Source organism: Harmonia axyridis, chromosome 4 (assembly GCF_914767665.1).
Source record: "Harmonia axyridis chromosome 4, icHarAxyr1.1, whole genome shotgun sequence".
Lineage (NCBI taxonomy): Eukaryota > Metazoa > Arthropoda > Insecta > Coleoptera > Coccinellidae > Harmonia > Harmonia axyridis.
In genome coordinates, this window is record NC_059504.1 from 26,896,480 (window position 1) to 26,916,643 (window position 20,164).

The window sequence follows — 20,164 nt, forward strand, 5'->3', positions numbered from 1 at the left end:
TCTCAAGATGAACCCACCAACTGTGCATCAAAATCAATGAGAAAACAAGTTGACCTTTTTAAGAAACACTACAGAGAACGTTTTCAATGCATCGTGAAAGAGGTCATACAATTTAACCGCTAGCGTCTTGTATCTTAGAATCACAAGCAATTCGCAACTACAAATTGGCACATCATGCATATCGAACCGAAGAGTAATCTTAAGTCAGAAATACTGCGGGTCACCAGTTTGAAGCACTTGATGCGTAAAAGTTGAAGCTCCCACAGTTTCGACATAGGCAACCACTGCAAAATGTTCATCTACAGAGTCGTATTTCCTGAGGTCATAAACGAACCTAGAGCAAATCCTCTGTACACGCTGAATCCGGTTTTGAGTAGCAATATCTAGACAGGGACAACCATAATTACATATCGAAAGGACCATTGTTTCGCAAAAGTAACATTTTTTTAAGTTTCAATCGAGGATTCTCCTGTTTGCATACAATAATTTCATGCTGGCATACAAACGGCGCAGTAAATAACCAAATTGTTCTCTGAAACTGAGACTCGAGATATATATGCCTGTTTTCCTATATACGACGTATTTCAAGAACTTCCTCTGATTTCGCTGAATGGATGCATTGCATAAATGGGGAACAAAATTATGTTAGCGTACTACAACATACTAAGAACAAGTGAAAAGTAGACATTTCTGAGAGCTGACAGATCGTCTAGCTCACGGAAGCTGCTAAACAGGAAACCCAAAGATTTACAGGCAGATGCACACAGATCCTCAACATGTGGAACAAAACTCAGCTCTCAGTCAAACCAAACTCCCAGGTCACGAAAACGATCTCCAGCCGCAATCACCAATGTGATAAACGAAAGCTAGTGGCTGCGCCTTCATGGTGAAAGTAACCTTAAAACACTTCTTCAAATTTAAAATAAGTCATTCCGCAAGCACCAACCACGAACCAATTCCAAACTTGACAGAAGAAGTAATTGGTTATTAATACCAAGTATTCTCACGAACAGCATAGGATAGAGCCTCGCAATAGAGAGAGCATAAAAGATCATCAATGAATATTATTAACAGTAACAGTCCGAGGTTAGATCCCCGAGGAACTCCAAACTTGAGCTCATACTCGAAAGATCTGAATCCATTGTAGAAAACACAATTAGTTCTTTCATTTAAATAGGAACGAATCAACCTCACAAAGTTAGGATTGAAACCAAGTGATGCTATGACTTGCGAAATTGTGGCTAGGTGAGTTACAGTCGACCTTCCCCGGACAAAACCATGCTGAGCTGATGATAAACGTTGCTTAATATGGTGATAAAACATTGGAATTACCCTAGCTCTTTTCTATCTCTTAGAGAAATTAAAAGTACTAAGTCTAGTGGATAATATACAGTGAAGAGGCCCAGCCAGAGCAGAGGTTCATTTTCTAAAGAACACAGAAGGAAGCTAAATTAGCTCAATTATCTCCTTAACTGACAACGTCAAAACAAAAGAAAATAAGAATAATTTGACAGAGCTGTTATCCAAGGATCCCAAGTAACATAAATATGAGATGAGTCAGATAACTCTTAGAGTGTAAAAAATAGGTCATGGGTAACAGTTAAGAAGACGAATAAGTCCATAGTATGTAAAAGGAAAATTACAATGCTATCTCAAGGTACTAAACAACCAGAAGATGAATCGAAAATGGCTATATATTGGTCGAATACAAGGACCAGATATTACAGTTGATGATTTGAAGGCTTCTTTATCAAATTTGAAAGACAGTAACTTGATAGAAGTGAGAAAATTGAACACGAAAGGCTTCAACTCGGTATGTAGCGTAGGCGTCGCAGAAGAAGGCTTCAGTGCCATCACAAATGGAGATCTCTGGCCTGAAAGTACCTCGATCAGAGAATTCAATTTCAGAAATTTTTTCAACAGAAAGATTAATGCAATCTAGAAAACTACATAGAATAGCAAAAAAATACCTTTCACAACAATATGAAGAGTAATCCTAAAAATAGGCATAAGAAAACATTCGTCTTGGTGTGGAGAATTAGTGATAAATGAAAAATAGCGAATTAACTATTCAAATATGTTCCCTGGTTCGAAACTTATGATAAATTTATTTTTGAACTCTCTATAGCTTGGGAACCAGCATTGACCAGAGTCTTCTGATCAGCTTTTCTCATTAAGAGCATAACGTTCTAAAACTACAATACAAACATTCGAAATTATCTGTTGACTATTTTTTATACTTTCAATAGGGCTTGGGCATTTCAAAATGATATGGTGTATTATTTAATTGCTACAAAAATTGTTTATTATTCTGATGACATACAAAAATGATTTTCGATGGTAAGTATTCCACATCTTTCAATTCCTTAATTACGATTAAACATGGTATAACGTATAATTTTTTAAGCTTCCGAATATAGTTTTTTGGAATATTAGGAAAAAATTACTCACCTCTCATAACAACTGAATCGTCGACGTCCGTACAATCGACTCTTATAACTTGTATAAAACACACTGCATGGTTTTCAGAGGTAGGTAATGGATCATAGCTGAAAAGAAGTGGGATCTCGTTCATTGTGGTTATAAAACCTTTTTGAATGTTCAAAATTGTTTTTAATGCGTTTTGCATATCTCGCATTGTATGGGTTTTTGGGTATTATAACAGATTCGTCAAAAAAATTTGAGAATTTTCAAAGAATAAGGTATGTTCAAGAAAAATAATTGTTTGAATGATAATTCTATATTACGTTATTTCCACAACTGTAGTTTGTTGGGATCCGATTCTCCCCTCCAATGGATGAATGCGAAAAGATCTAAAGTGTACATTATCCTGGGCGGCTTCCTGATATAGCTGAAAAAGGATTCATTCCACTGGAACACTTCGTAATTCTGAAGCCATATATAAAACCTACCACGTGTTTCTTCTTATTAATTCCCTTGATACAAAACATTGCATCGCAAGAACTAATATTCTTTACCATCAGTGTTTTCGTAGTAGTTTGTCCAACGTATATTCTCGGAAATATGACCATGCTGAAGTCTGCGTATGCTTTAGGATACGTAGATATAATCCTGGGCGTTATGAACTCCCCTACAACAGTTACACGTTTCGGTGGGGCAGTTTTGATCCAGAATTCTTTCTCGAATGGCCCTTCGTGAAAACCCATTACTTCCAATTTGAATGTGACTGATTCGCTTGCCTAAAATTCTCATTGAATCTATAAATATCTCAAAATATCTTAAGATGTTGATGATGACTCAATGCGTAGTTTCCAAACCAAAACGCCTATTCAACTGTCATTCTTACGAAAGAGAGTTAGACAACAGTTTATGTGCACTGTGGCACCTAACCCGAATTTCAAGGCTGTAAATGAGGAAATTCCCGCTTAAGGAGAACGTTACTACTGGTTAAAGACTAGTTCATGAAGATATTATGGGAATTATGAAGTATCCAAATTATTATACTTCATCATCTGCAGAAACCAGCATACATGTTGCAATATTATGGATTAGAATTAAATACTTTTTCCTACAACTGCTATGGAAAGTAGCGTATTCTTCACAGCTTACTCAATTTCAAAACTATGTATTGCTCATACTGTTGGAAATATTATTCCCCACGGCACTTTGCCCACACCTCGCTTGGTAGACCAATGAAATTGGTCTTTTGAGTCGTTTCTATGGAAACGCAATAAATTAGCACATACTGTCAACGGAGGGCATTTTGATTTGAATCAAGTCCATTACTTGAATTATTGAAATTTGTGCAGTTGTAGGAAAAGTATAGTGTGCAACAAGTGGAAAAAGTCCTTTTCTCGCTCGTGTGTTTGCGGCACTCGCCGTTCAGGCTCGTGCCACAAACTTCCAAACTCGCGAGAAAAGTTGGACTTTCGCCACTTGTTGCACAATATACTATTTCAGTGAGGTAGATCTATCACTTCTATTGATTCCACTATCACCTATAGTAACATCTATTTATATCCCTTTTGTTCATTATGAAACAAAATAGTACAGAAAAGTTCAAATTGATTGGAAAATATGATCTTAGCTCAATCTCACTTTGGCAATTACTTACCTGTAAAACGCCTCTGGTAGGTTCTACAATAAGCTCCAACTCATTTCTTCCAAGATCGATGCAAAAAGCTGTATTCTTGGTTCCATCATTTCTGACAACGACTTTTTTAGCTACTACGCTACTCACTGCATCTATTCTTCCAAAGTTTACCTCCGTTGGTTCAACAACTATTTTTGCTTGATTTAGGAAGCTGACAAAGATGACTATTAAGACTCTCTCAAATTCTGATCATCTGGACTTACATGGTTAGAGGGTACAGAACTACGGAGGAATTAATATAGATGAAAATTTGGGCGTCATGTACTGCGAAAGCTCTGGAATACTTCATTTTAATCATTCTTGACAGAGATAGGCCGGCTGGTAGACGGTAGACTCTCTTCATCGGCTTGAGTCTGAATGTCTGGATTTCAAGATTATAGTGTGGGGGTGATTTCGATTCGAAACTATTAGCTAAATAGCAAAATATGCTATGTATTGAAGCTCCTGGTGCACTGTTTGCACCGTTGCGATTATAACTTGATTTTACGTTGGTACTAGCTTTTTTACGATAAACCAATTGTTAACAATATGGATATGTTTCTAGATAAACAACTACTCAGAAATTCAGGAAACCAAAATAAAGAAATTATTCAAATAATATGTTCCCTGGTTCAAAAGTTATGATAATACTGCATTTGTAGCTTTTATCGCTATGTCTACTTTGCACACCATATTACTTGGGAACCAGCGTTGTGGTACACTGGCCACGACCAGATTTTGAGACATCTCATCGATATCCCTTCTGTATACCTACAACAGGTATAGATGTATTCAGAGCATTTTGTAGTTTACGAAACTGCTTGTTATAATGTTTAGAAATAGTGGGGGGATAGCAGTGACGTCATAAATATGGCCGCCAACGGTTTATGTGTTTTGTTGATTTCATCGCACCTATTCGTTCTATTTGCTTGTATATTGTGTCGCTTAAAAGCTCATTGAGTGTTCTTCACTTATTCTCGGATACCTATAGCGTATCTATTTTATTCAAGAAAATATTCGATAAATATGATTTTTTCTGAAGCGATTTCATCAATATTATTTTTTTTACTGAGAAACCGTTCAACATTGAACAATTTACTTTAGTAAATTGTAAATTATGAATTTGAATTGCAGAAAACGGTCGAAAAGTTTTGAAGTCTCATAGGTATACAACTTTGCTTCCGCCGTTTTTTTTTTGAAATTCAAGGCTTTATTGTGAAAAACTGGTTAAACATTGATGATTCAAAGTATTGTTCATCGCTGGCTACTATTTTCTCCCATCGAATGATAGGCAGTATACGAATCCCGCGTTGAAAAAACTGGTCATCTTTTGAAGCGATCCACGAATTGATCCAATTTTTCACTTCTTCATAGTACCGGAAGTGCTGGTCAGCCAGGCCGTGTGCCATTGATCGAAACAAGTGATAGTCCCAGGGAGCAACGTCTGGAGAATACGGCTGGTGGATTAGGATTTCCCAAGTATGTTTTGAACACTTTCATAACATGGAGTCGAGCATTGTCATGCTATAAAATCACGTTATCATGTCTCTCGTTGTATTGCGGCCGTTTGTCTTTCAATGCTCGCCTCAAACGCATTATGTGCGTTCGATAACGATCGCCAGTGATTGTTTCAGTCGGTTTTAACAACTCATAATACACTACGCTGTATAAGACATTGGAAACGTGAATATTCGGTTTGGCCGTCGACGTGGAAGCATGGCCGAGATATCCCCATGATTTTCTGCGCTTGGGATTATAGTAATGAACTCATTTTCCGTCTCCAGTCACAATGCGATGCAGAAATCCCTTCCGTTTTTGCCTTGCAAGCAGCTGTTCACAAGCAAACAAACGCCGTTCAACATCTCTTGGCTTCAACTCGTACGGCATCCAATTTCCTTGTTTCTGAATCATGTTTCTGTCATTTTTTCAATGTCAGGGTTCAATGTTCGGTAAATTAACATTGAAAACATGACAGTTGATAACTCGAATTGACTTATACTTCCGTTCGAGACTACGTTTTTCAAAAGACATTTAATTAAAAATGCTTGTAGATTATATTGTTTCTGTTGAAGAAATACCTTTTTCTACAACTGCTATGAAAAGTAGCGTATTCTTCATAGCTTACTCAATTTCAAACCTATGTATTGCTCATACTGTGTGGAATATTATTTCTCTAATTCTGTGGTTATTCCGTTCATTCTTCCACATCTTGTAGAACAAAATCGTGCGAGAATATATCAGAAACGCACTGTTTTCATGGTTATATTTTATTATTCTATGTTGGCACTCCGAACTTTCCGCAACGGCTTTATCTGTCAATTCATCAATCTGCCTTAAAGAAATCAGTTCTTCCAACCAACATTTTTCAATGCAAAAATCACTAAATTATATTTATGGAAATATTTCATTAATTTCAATGAAAATGCAATGAATTAGAGAAAATAATGTATAATACTCGTACAGAAGGATCATTCTACCACTCGTTCATTCCAAAACTCGCCACTTCGTGGCTCGTTTTTGAATTTTGAACTCGTGGAAGAATATCAATGCCTTCTGCACTTGTATTATAAATAACTATTCTCACGGCACTTTGCCCACACCTCGCTTGGTAGACCAATTAAATTGGGCTTTTGAATCGTTTCTATGGAAATGCAATAAATTAGCACATACTGTCAACGAAGGCCATTTTGATTTGAAACAAGACCATTTAAATTTGTCCAGTTGTAGGAAAAGTATAGTGTGCTACATGTGGAGAAAGTCCTTTTCTCGCTCGTGTGTTTGCGGCACTAGCCTTTCAGGCTCGTGCCTGAAAAAAAAATTCAAAAAAAAAGAAACGAACAATAACACTATGAATTAATTAACTCTTTTAACGTTTTAGATTCTAAATCAGACTCCTCCATCAGATAAACCCTGAAAATATTCAGAATATGTCAATTGACTTTTGTCAACACAAAGACACGTTGATTTATTTCATTGTGAAATTTTCTATTGTCAATTTATTTTTCAGTAAATTCATCAAAAATGTACGATCTACTCTTATTATACCTCTCGGTTTACTTCTATATCTCATTACCTCTGTAAGTCGAATTTAATCAAGAATGACCTGTATAACTCCTACTAGGGCTATGTCGAACTATTCGTAACTCGACAAAAAATCTTGGTCCCGTGGTGTTTCGAGTTAACGAGAGTCCACTGTATTATATACGGTGAGTTGATTTTGTGTTCTTGCCTGAATTATTATATATTGAAGATTATAACTAAAAATTGTACCTTTAAGCTGATGATGGTTTAAAAAAACCGAAATCGATTGCCAAAAGGTAAAATTGTTAAAATAAGTGTGCTTTTCTTACTTATACCTATTGATATATTGCACACACTATGGAAGCTTTCATTACCAAAACCTATTATCGAATTGATATGAGGTCTATGCGCAGAACCCTGTTGAAAACTAATCGGGAAAATAAACATCTAAATTTTCCTGTTTGTTATAATCGGTTATTAGGCCACATTAAACGTCATTTAAAACGTGGTGCAAGAGAAATCGTAAAGTTGGGAGGGGAGGAATGTCACTTCAATAATTTTGAGGTTTATCAATAAAGTTCTTTCTCTATTCTTGTATTTTAGTATTCATTGTTAAAGTCGTAAATAAAGTATAGTATTCAACTTGCGAAAATAGTCATAACTCACTTGATGCATTACAGCACCCGCTGCAAACTTCATCTGCGTGAGTTATGACCTACATTACCGCTCGTTGAATAATATACTACTAAATTTTTAATCAATGTTAGGCAAATGGTGCAACTGGCCATAAACGTCATTTCAATGTTTAAATTTCTAATCAATGTTTAGGCAAACGGTGCAATCGGTTACCATTTTTCATTCATTCTGGTGCCTGATCCTTGATCCTTCATGATGATATTCGAAATTCAGTTCAATTACCTCATTGACTTACATCATGTTACATTACATGTTATATATTTGAAATTTCAGACAATTTTCAAAATAATCTTTTGAACTATATTTTTTTTTTTATTGAGGAAAATACTTTAGGAGAGATTCTTTAAATCGGAGGAGTACATTCATGGGAAAATGTTCTCTAAAATTATATAGGAAAAACTCACATTTGCAGTTGGGGCACCAATTCTTACAGAGGCAGTTCTACTACCTATGTTCCTCAATGTAAGTCGTTTATAAAACTCCTTTCCCTCATAAGCATCAACGAAAATCATCACTGGTGGAAGTATTTCGATATCTTCTATAACATTTCGATCTTCGTCGATCGCTATCGGAACCTCTGTTTGAACTAAACTTTTCAATTCCTTCTCTTCAAGTAGACTCAAAGCTGAATGATTATCTCTCTTCATATTCATCGAGACTTGTTATATTTGAAGGAATCAAAAAAAATATAACATGATTGATATGTCATAATTGACAAAGACTTTATTCACAATTTTTTCACAACTAATTTTAAGCTTTCAAACAATATATTGAATCAACAAAACTTTGGAATCGGTTCCCTGTTTCTTTCACATTTTATTTCGTTTTATATTTGAACATTGCTGAATATATTGTAAAGGATAAGTTGTTTCATTATGATATAAAAAATAAATATTTCAAGAGAAATCAATGAATGTTTAATTTATTATGGTGGGTAAGTTATACCATCAACGATGGTGAACGATATTAGCCAAATGACCGCCACGGCTACGATTGCAGCACCATATCCTTCTCATGAAATATTCCATGACCAATTCGCACATTTGCAGCTGAACCTATGTCCTTGATAACTTCACGAATCCTATATTTGAGGTCTTGAATCGATTTTGGAGCATTGATATATACCTTATCTTTCACGTGGTCCCAAAGAAATCATATCATATCATAAATCCCAAAATCGACGAGGAATCGATAATCTCGGGTTTTCGTCAACACTGCGGGCTACAGCAGCAATATTCAAAGTTGTTCTTGAGCGACGCACACGGTTTCGATTCTTCTAGTCAATTACTTTTTCCACAGCGCCTTAGTCCCAACTAATTTCACGAATAATATTCGACTACAGTTGAATAAATATTGTGGATGAATAACTATCCCAACTCACTCATGAATAAAGTAGTTAATGAATATAAACATTTTAACGCTGAGCCGTAAAATCGCCCGAATGACCAAAGAGAACGATACTTTCGATTTCCCTTTATTTCGGATCTCAATCATAATATCGCTCGAAGCCTTAATGAGAAATCAACAACAAAATGATCACTTTATAATCTGAAAGCGATACGTTCTCTATTTTCTAAATTAAAAGATTCAACAACAGTTGTTAAAGTTGTTATTTCCTAATGACACAAACCTTAAGATTGTGACAGTCTATAGATCACCTATTTTAGAGAATTTACAGCAATTTCTTGTAGAGCTTGATCATATTTTGGAAGAGCTGTCCTTGGACAGTGGAAGCATTATATTATGTGGCGATTGGAACTTGAATTTCTTTAGCAATTCTGTTTATAAAAGTGAGATGTTGGATATATTATCATCATATAATATTAGTGTCCTTACTAACGAAGTTACCAGATATGGTGCTCAATCTAACTCTTGCATTGATTATATGTGTAGCAATATTGATAGGGAGTATATAGTTAAGTCAGAGGTATGTGCAAATGGACTATCTGATCATACTTCTCAGATATTAACACTTAATACTAAAAAAGCCTTGAATAATGATAATGAACGATATTGTAGAATTTTCAACTCGCCTAATTATAACACTTTCTATTATTATATTTCTAAGGAGTGCTGGGAAGGTGTACAGAATGCAGATTCTCTTGATGAAGCATTTCATGAGTTCGTAGGTGTCCTTTCTTACTACATTGATGTATCTTTTCCATTACAGAAAACAACTGTTAGGAGGGTGAATTCTAAGCCCTGGATAACCTGCGGTATTAGGGTATCATCTAAAATGCTTAGGCATTTGTATATGCTTAAGTGTTCAAATCCTGAAGTTTCGAATATTATTTTCTATAATAAGTATAAAAGACTATATAAGAAAATTCTGCTGGCAGCTAAAAGACAGTACTTTGCTAAGTTTTTTAGGCAGGCTTCAAACAAATCAAGGGCTGTTTGGGCAATGATTGGTAAGAATATAGGTTCGGCTGTTAAAGTAAGACATGATAAACATGAATTGTTGATTGGTGACAGGTTGGTGGATGATCCTTGCCAGGTCTCTAATTATTTCAATGATTATCTTATTAATATAATACAGGAAATAAATGATAAGATTCCAAATAAAAATTCGGACAAACAGCCAACCAATAGGGTGAGTTCTTCGGTGTTTATTTTTCCAGCTACAGAGTCCGAGGTTTTTAATATTATACATGACTTAAAGAAATCGAATTCGTCAGGTATTGATCAAATAACAGGGAATATTTTGAAGAATATTTATCCATATATTGTCCCAATATTAACCATTTTGATAAATAGATATTTATCTGATGGAGTTTATCCGAATATTCTGAAAATTGCGAAAATAAGAATGGTACATAAAAAGGGTGAGAAGAAGTTAGCGCAAAATTACCGACCAATATCCTTGCTGTCGACAATATCAAAAGTTTATGAACGTCTTATATTCAACAGAATGTTGTCGTTCCTTCAAAAACACACTATAATGTCCAACTGTCAACATGGATTTAGGAAGGGACGGTCAACACAATCGGCAATTATGAATTTTATTGAAAGACTTTATGAAAGTATGAATGATGGGAACAAGTGCCTTGCTGTCATGATGGACCTCAGTAGGGCATTTGATTTGGTACCCCATGATTTACTTCTCTATAAAATGAAGTGTTTGGGATTTAGAGGTATCGTAAATCAGCTAATTGAATCTTATTTAAAAAATAGAGTACAGATGGTAGAAATTAACGGAATAAGATCTTCGTTCCGGGATGTGGAGTGCGGTGTACCTCAGGGTTCAGTTTTGGGACCGCTATTATTTCTCCTATTTGTGAATGACTTGCCTGACATCATGGGTTGTCCTCTCGATTTGACAATGTTTGCAGATGACAATACATTGCTATGTTCTGACCTAACCACGAATGGAGCTGTAGAAAGGGCAAAATTGCGCTTACATGGTTTGTCTGAATGGTTCGATAGCAATCGTCTATTTCTAAATACCGATAAAACTGCCTTTATTAGCTTCACACTTAAAAACACAGCTGAATATATTAATAAAAGTTCACTGATAAGAGTCAAAAATAGATCGATTCAACAGGTCCATTCGGCAAAATTTTTGGGTGTCATAATTGATGCGAACCTATCGTGGCAACAGCATTTAGATGAATTGTGTAGATTGCTTTCGGGGATTTGTTATGCCCTGTTCAGATTGAAACAACTCACTGATGAAGATATATGCCTTTTATATTATAATGCACACTTCAAATCGAGAATATTGTATGGTATTTTGTTCTGGGGGGCTTCTGTACATTGGAGAAGAGTCTTTAGACTTCAGAAGAAAGCGCTAAGGTATGTGGCAGGTGTATCAAGCCGTACATCATGTAGATCTTTGTTCAAGAAATTTAAAGTGTTGCCATTGGCAAGTTTGTATATATTGGAGATTTTGATTTATGTTAGAAACAATTTGAGTTCATTTAATAGGAATAATTTTTGTCATAAATATGACACGAGGTCTTCTAATGATTTTGTGATACCTCAGCACTCCATTTCTGCCTTTGAAAAAAGTCCCAAATACATGGGGGTCAAATTGTTCAATGCTTTGCCAGCTTCACTGAAAAATTTGAAGGATGAGAAAATATTCAAGACCTCACTCTCTGAATTGTTGTTGTCTAAATGTATTTATAGTGTTGATGAATATATGCGGAAGATAAATTAGCTTAATTTAGGTTATTTTTTGTATTTGACATATCCTATACCTATAGTTGTTGCTGTTGTATATATAATTGATATTGTGTATATGATGTAATAATGGTCTAAAGGATAAATATATATTATTATTATTATTATTAACAGATAACCAATCTGAATTGGTATATAGATATAGAATACTTTGCCTGGTATGCTCAAAATACTACATAGGGCAATCTGAACAACATAGGTAGGTATGATTGTGATGAGAGATTCATGGATGAGGAAAATACAACAACCATTGCAGAACATCATTTTACAGAATATTATACTTCAACAAATATGGTGGATTATAAGACAAATGGAAAGAAGAGAAACACCACTGAAATGATTTGCATAAAATTAAATCGCCAATTATAGGACCGATAAACAAGATCTAAAGGATAGTTCGCATTAGTTTAGTATTTTAGTCGAGTGGGAGTAATTTAGTAACTCATCGTGTGTGAACAATGAAAATTTAGTTTAGCAAATAATTGAGACTAGTCGATCCATTTTATTCCCACTGGTTTACCGACTAAACGAAAGCGAAACTTTCAAATTACGAGGCGTGTATTTAAAGTAAGGTCTGCAAGGCCATTGTATTGCCGCAAGTAGCGCTAGATTAAATCCGGCAACACTGTTGTATACGTTAGGCCCCCCCTCCACCAATCGACACCTGGTGGAGCTCATTAGGACGCTCTGTCTTGACGTAGTAGCCATTTGCAATGGAAGTGCTAGTTGTCGCTGCCGCCAGGTGCGAGTTACGTTCAGTCATTAAGTTCTTGCTTTCAAAAAAAAAACTCCACCAATAGAAATTCATCGTCAATTGGAAGAAGTGTATGGTGAGAAATGTATGGACGTGAAGAACGTTCGAAAATGGTGTAGAGAATTTTCTGCTGGCCGACTAAACGTTCACGACGAGGAGCGCAGCGGCAGGCCGTCACACTCGGACAAAACAGTGCGGAAAGTTGAGGCGCTTGTGCTAAAAGATCGCAGGTTGACTCTCAATGAGTTGGCCGAAAAACTCCAAGATGTGTGCAGTAGAGACTCTATTCATTCATCTAGGAGGAATGAAATTTGCGAACGATGAAGAAGTTCATGAAGCGGCCATTGCGTTCTTGCGCGAGGCGGCGGGATCGTGGTTTGAATAGGGGATACAAAAGTTTGTCGCATGAATGAGGAAGCTCATCGAAGTGAATGGCGATTACGTAGAAAAATAGCTTAGACTTCAAGCTTTACAGCAATTTACAAAACTTAGTAAATAAATGTTTTTAATGTGAAAAAAAATAAATGGAGACCTTACTTCAAATACACGCCTCGTAGTTCAACAGTTGCCACCAAAATTTCGTTTCGCTGCGCTGGAGCGAAAAAACGACGTCAAAATTTGTTTTCTAATATGTCGAACAAGAATGTTTGTAGAATATTGAGTGCCCCCAAATGAAAGAATCACACAAGTATTTAGACTCAGAAAATCAACTATTCAAAGGTTACGAAAATATCAGTAAAAATAAAAAAATAAAAAAAAGCCCTAATCTAGGAAAACAACGGTGGGTAACTAAATTTTAATGACTAGACGACTATGTTTTTTTTTAAATTGATGAGAAATAATTCCTTTCATACTTTGTCTGCTAGACCACAAGCACCAAACATGTTTGGAAACAGCTCATTTTTATTAAACTAAAAAAAAAACAAATTACAGGGTGTTAAATTCAAACCAATTGCCGCTAGACAATAAGTATTTTTGATAATATTGTTAATTTAACTAATAAAGAATGTTACGCGTTACTTTATGAGCACACACAAAACTATTGTATTTGTCCACCCTGTACCAATTGGAATCAACATGTGATACATTTTTGGAATCAGCTCAGCTAGAGTAATCAGAAAGTTGAGACAAAATTACGGTGACGTCATTACTCGAAAGTAATTCACCCTGTCTATTAGATAATTATTTTGAAATACGGTAAATTAAAATCAAAAATCGACGTGTTTCAGGATTATTTCCTAAAATGGTCTGTTTAGCTGGATATTAATTTGTTCCATACTTTGCGGACACAGTGTATAAACATGATATTTGTAGTGGATAAAGATAATACTAATTCAACAGTTTGTTCTGACGGTGATTGCCTCGGAGATTGCTATTTTGTAATAGACTTTTTAGTCTATATCGGTCTATCTTAGTTTTTATACATTTAACGGAGTGTTACTGTAATTTTCAATATTAGGTATCTGTACCTACTAATCTTTATTCGACTAAATGAACTTGCCTCTATAGTTTTAATATATGAATAGACGAAACGTTAGCTTAGTCCTAATTAGTCGCTTGATTTGAACGGCCCTAACCCCGTAAATTGAACTGCAACAAAAAATTCTCATCCCGTATAGAGTCTTCAAAGCAACATTCTTATTTCGTCACGGCCTCTTGACTCCGGACTCCAGTACTTGTTGACCCTTGTTTTTATGACTTCGCAGCAGGAAGAGTAACTGAAGCCTCCCATAGAGAGCCCTCTATTTTATAGTCAGACCAGAAAGTTCACCCCTATATGAATAAAACAGACGCGAAAGCTGAATTTGTCCCCCGGGAGGGCATTAATACCCCCCGTAAAACCCGAGAGTCACTTGAACCCGACATATTGCCAAAGTTGCACAACTTGGGGTGTTTATGACCGGACTAATTGCTCCCTACTTTTATCAGGGAATAGATTCGAACTGCCGTATATTCTGGGCGGTCAAGATTTTTTATCCGAGTTGGATACAGGCTGATTTAACGGTCTTTCGGATATATCTTGCCGTTTATGGGACTACGAAGCTTTCGGGGGAAGTTTTTGCTACTGTCGTCAGCGTCCCGATTTGATATGAAAAATCTCTACTTTGAATTTCTCGGAAGTTACCTCAAAATTAGGGGATGACATTTCAGTAGACAGTTCTACCTGCATAAATGAATTTAATAATGGAAAAAGTTCATAAAAACAGGTCCTAAATATATCTCTCAGTATATAACAATGTCCCTTATTGTTTTGTTATACAAGGTGTCCCGGCGTTACGTTACTCTTTCTCAGGTGTAAATAAAATATATGAAGACGAGTGCTTTGTGAAGATATGTACTGTTATGGATCATCTATATTGTTTTATATTTTAGAATAGAATATTTAATTAAAATTGATAAGATTTCGACCAATAATTTTAAAAATTGGGCTGGATTCTAGTCACACAATATAAATGTTGAGTATTCAAATTTAGAATTATATATATTTTTTTATGAACAGATATAATATATGTATAACAATAACATAACTACTTATTTATCTAAACCATTTTTATATTATTTGCTATTCAATTTCTTCTTGAATTGAGTTGAATATTTCCTTGAAATTCCATTATATCGATTATCAAAATTTCATTTTCTTTTTTCTACCTTCTATTGAACTTATAATATTCTTGGGCTTAGTTTCTTATTATATTATTATTTATTTAATTTCTTCAATTTCCTTCAATTTCACACTTCTTCGATTGTTTATAAATTAATATGTAGGCAATTTTATTTGCAAATTATTAAAGTTCCCACAATCTTTTTTTTTCTGTAGTGATAAATTAAAACGAAAGTTGATAGATTTCGAAATTGTTGGAATGGTTGGTTGCTATGGAAATGTATATGTCCATAAAAATTATAGTTTGACTCAACAGTTGTGAAACAGTTATCAATATTCTCTAAATTGTCTGCTGAATGCTACGGAGCGGTCGCCATCTTTGGTAGCGGATGGTCGCGTTCAGCAGACTCAACAGTTGTCATTGCTGTCAAGAAAAGAAACACCCGTCCAGAGAATACTAACATTACCAAACTGATGCCTATCAGTAGCAGAGCTACCGATCTTTCTGCTGAACGCGCGCCCATTATTTCTAATGATTCCAATATCAATTGTTTATGAATGTCATATTAATATATGTTTTCAATTTATTCTTTATTTTCCATGAGATATACCTACCTAGTGAATAAATTAAGACAACTCTCTAATCTAATAAAAAACTTCATATATCTAAATGAAGTACCATTAATTCTACGTGCACAAAATTGGAAGCCTTGGATGTAATAACTGGTCACCATTGCCGTCAAGCTGAAAAGATATCAGAAAAAATCGACAAAGTCAATGCCCTTTTTTTTCGATGAATTAATTAGCCCTTTTGAATATTAGTGATATTGTGAAAATTTGTTTTTTTATATGTAATATACGGGTTCTCAGTAAACTTTATTTTATCAATTTCTTTAGAACAGAATCACTGCAGGTATGCCTATTTCTTCGAGGAGCACACGCAATCTTTGCCATCTGAAACAACAAACACTTCTCCTCCTGGTGGAATCGGTTGTACCGGTCTGAAATTTGACACAATCAAATTTCCACATGAGTTACAGATATTTGTAAATAATCCTAGGTCCATCCTGGTAATAGGCAGCTTCTCCTGGAAAATAGTCCACTCAACCCCAGGTTGATAGGACGGAAAAGTTGTGGATCCTGTGTACCTGAAAAAATTTGCTTTATCTTCCGGTAAAAAGTCTTTCAATGCCACCACACAATAAGGAATTGGTTTGTCCACGCATTTGCTGATTTGAGTCACGAATGGAATCAATTTGCAGATTCCACAACTTGTTATGTCTGAGAATTCATATAAAATAGATAGAGCTGCTGTGCCCTCCTTTTCAATAGCTTGGTCGATTCCTGAAAACTCAGTGCAGTACATAAAGATGTGCGTTTCCAGTGGAAATCTTTCGTTGTTGATGGTATGGGAAGAGCCCCAGTGAAAGTCGATACGATCGATAATGTACTCGGAGTGACTGAGTGCCCCTCCGATAATAACAGGGCTCTGCTTAGGACAAATCCTCAGCATGATCTGTTCTCCATCGTTTTTGATTTCGGTGCACAGCATCTTGTCCAGGCCGGTAATTTCGAAGGCTTCTTTGTATTCATCTGGAGCCGGTTTTACATCTTTTTCGATGATGTTGATGGGTGAAGATATTGCAGATGAGTTTCCTTTTTTAGCACCACATGAGCAGGGTTTGTTTGACATCTTCCAGGTTTTTATTGACTCGATTTTAATTGAATCACTGAGAATTTTTCTTGAACGACATTTTATTTGTTGATGTGTATGGGTGTCAAAATGTAATATTTCTATTCAATTCGATAGGATCACAGAGATTGGTTGAATAGAATAATGTTATCTATTCAAACTACGTGACATTGATAATGAAACTGTTCACAGTAATTTTGTTATTTCTACGTCTATTAAATTATATTCCTTTAATTTGAAGCAAAAAAAAATTTGTAATGAAAGGTATTCGATTCATGATGTTTTGAGCTTGAATAGTTTTTTGTTCGTTAGAACTGCTGAATCAAGAAAATCAATTTAAATTGATATAAATATTCAAATTGTCACAGAATTTTACTGTAATTTTGTTTCATTGAATAACCTTTTAGTGTCCTATGGCCTCTTCAATAGAGAGTTATTGAAACGCATGATTTATGATTAATGAAAGTCAGTTAAGTGACATATCTTCGAATTTGACAAATTTGTATTTTGCCACCTTTATTTTTTGATCTGATCAATCAAATAATTTATTCGGTAAAATTTCAAAAACAACAATGAAAGAACAAATAGCGTTAGCAATTTTAACGAGGTCCAGTGATGAGGATATTGACTAATTGATTTTTCATAATAGATACAGTCGGTGTAGAAAATAAAATATATCAAAACCAAATCAATTAGTTGACTTGACAAGTTTTTGATCTAAGTCTCAATCATCATCGGAGTTAATTTTTATAACTGCAAATTTCATTGTGGAAAATCATGGATACTTCGAAGTTAATTTGAATGCACATAAGTGGCTTTATAGAAATAGTTATCTGTTGTGTGAACAGGTAAGCTAGTAGCTGAGTAGAGTAGAAACTTAAATTATATATCACCTTAACTCGTTTTTTGTCTACCAATTCATAATATGGGAGGAGCTGTAACAAACATCTGGGATTTTATCGATGGAACTATTAGACAAATTTGTCGACGAAGTATGCATCATAAAATAATGCACTGTGTAAAATATCAGTCTACTTTATGTACCTATTTGAATGGAAGTCAATCAAGTATTTATTTTAATGTAAAACCAACAGTTTTGGAAGATTATATTGTTTAACAAAATTATGTTATGATAATTTTGAAGAAAGTGTACTTACCGTATAATTTTATAATAACATTACTGACAAGTAATTTGGTTCTACATTGTGATTTGCTTGTTATATAATATGTTTCCCCAGTTTATAAAAGAGTACTCAGATTTTTTTTTTTTTCAAAACAACCCATTTTCCTATTCGGTGTACTCAAATCACTGAATAAATTACTTATATTAAATAAAAAAAAATAATATTCAGTATGAAAAATGAATAGTATTCTATAACAAAACCACATTATAAAGGTAGGTTTCCATTTCTAATTAGATTCAGGATTTACCAAAATTATTTTTAAATTCTTTCAGTAGACTCATTAAATTGAATTTGACAAAGTTCTGTTGTTGAGAATCATACATGTTTTTGTAATTTTATTTTCTTTCAATGAAATAATGGGTCTCACAGTTGCTCAAAATCAAGAATTAAAATTCAAATTCCTCAAAAAGGTTTCTTCATTATTTTGTTAACCTATTCAGCTGGAAATATTTATAGGTTAGTTCTTGTTGAATAACGACGGCAAATATTAGACATAAACAAATATCTGTCCAAATGAAGGATCCTCAAATAAAAATTGGTCGCCTGTATTTAAATGAAGTGAGGAAGGCCTGTAGTTCAAATTTAGACAATCCTTAATATAAGACTCAATGCGCATGCGTACATATCAAAATAAGAGATACTGTATATGAGATCGCTTAATCAAAATTCATCATAATCTGCATTATTTCTCGAAAATTAGAAAAATTCACACAATACTTAACAATTTCAGTCTAATTTGTAAATGAGGGCATTAGTGTGGATTTAACGTAATTAAAATAGTAACACTAAAATCATTCAATTTTCTTCCTTTTTGGAAGTACAATATCTCTAGAATTCGATCATTCATGATCGGTGAGTTAAATTTTCCGGATGTAGCGCAGAAAAATAATTTTCCACACAAGTGCGCTTAAGATGCACTTTCCGAGACACAACATATCAGGTAAGTAATGAATATATTACCCTAGACGAAGTGGTATAATCGTTTTGGTGTTCGCTTCCTGCTATATTGTAATCATTTCCATAGTAACGTTCTTGGTTCCTGGACGTTCGACGTTCTCAATAAAAAAAATCAAGCTCAGAAAAGTAATCGATTTTTTCAAAATTTTGGTTACAGTTATTGAAATTAAAAATATTATTCGTTATATAATCAGTTATAATATCACAAGAGCAGAGACAATACTCGATTACACACCGATTCTCGAGCTGCGTTCTCATGATGTATGTATTCGAATATTGTATATGCTTTTATGATACTTTAACTGAATATCAATGCAGTGTGAAAACATCCGGGTTAGGTGAATGTTTTTCTGACGTTTTAAACCATTGGAAACATTCGGGGTGATTGTCAAAAAAATTTTATTTATATGAATTACAAAAAGTATTTGAACGATTAAAATTGGGTGAATTTCCCTCTTGTACTTTTTCAGTCGGACAAGAGATAAACAAATTATTTTTTATTTTATAAGGCTGCAGAAAAATAGTGAAGTCCCGAGTTCTTGAATGGAATACTTTGGTCAGATGAAATCCCCTTATTATTGTCCTCTATACAATAAGCGGAGATTTGAACGGTGACACTTATCTAGATTTTTTGGAAAATCAACAAACGCATCCAATCAAATTTGGACATTCTGTTTATGGGACACTCTGTATAGTCTGTCCAATGAAAAAAAAATTAAGTTGGTTTTCCATTCTGCATTGGTTCTATTATTTTCTAATCAAAATATTACATATCACAACTTCTTAATTTTTAAGTAGAAGTATCTTTCAATTATGGACATTCCGTTCAATTTAAGATACCGGAAAATAATATACAAATAGTTTGTTGATCACGGCCTCCCATCACTAATAAAAGCAAAAGGGGACAACAGAAAATTAACACGTCCGCAGTAGGATAAATAAAAAATATAATTATAATTTATTGCATTGAGTTTATTGT

The 20,164-nt window shown here is 34.5% G+C and overlaps 2 protein-coding genes across 2 annotated transcripts in view; both read right to left on the reverse strand.

The window, feature by feature from the left end:
- The window catches only part of LOC123678100 (cilia- and flagella-associated protein 47-like), a 31,777-nt gene extending 23,244 nt beyond the window's left edge, over window positions 1-8,533 (reverse strand). The window contains exons 1-6 of the mRNA XM_045614903.1: window positions 8,215-8,533; window positions 4,318-4,475; window positions 4,076-4,265; window positions 2,913-3,200; window positions 2,748-2,851; window positions 2,452-2,549 (exon numbers count right to left, since the gene is read on the reverse strand). Of these exons, the coding sequence (XP_045470859.1) occupies window positions 2,452-2,549; window positions 2,748-2,851; window positions 2,913-3,200; window positions 4,076-4,265; window positions 4,318-4,475; window positions 8,215-8,463 (1,087 nt within the window). The 5' untranslated portion in view covers window positions 8,464-8,533. The remainder of the gene's footprint in view (window positions 1-2,451; window positions 2,550-2,747; window positions 2,852-2,912; window positions 3,201-4,075; window positions 4,266-4,317; window positions 4,476-8,214) is intronic.
- Window positions 8,534-16,208: 7,675 nt separating this feature from the next.
- On the reverse strand, window positions 16,209-17,148 carry LOC123677833 (putative carbonic anhydrase-like protein 1). Its single transcript, XM_045614560.1, has 2 exons — window positions 16,552-17,148; window positions 16,209-16,499 (listed from the first exon to the last, which is right to left on the reverse strand). Exons 1-2 carry the CDS (start codon window positions 17,042-17,044, stop codon window positions 16,408-16,410), a joined length of 585 nt encoding a protein of 194 aa, XP_045470516.1. The 5' UTR covers window positions 17,045-17,148; the 3' UTR covers window positions 16,209-16,407.
- Window positions 17,149-20,164: the final 3,016 nt, after the last annotated feature.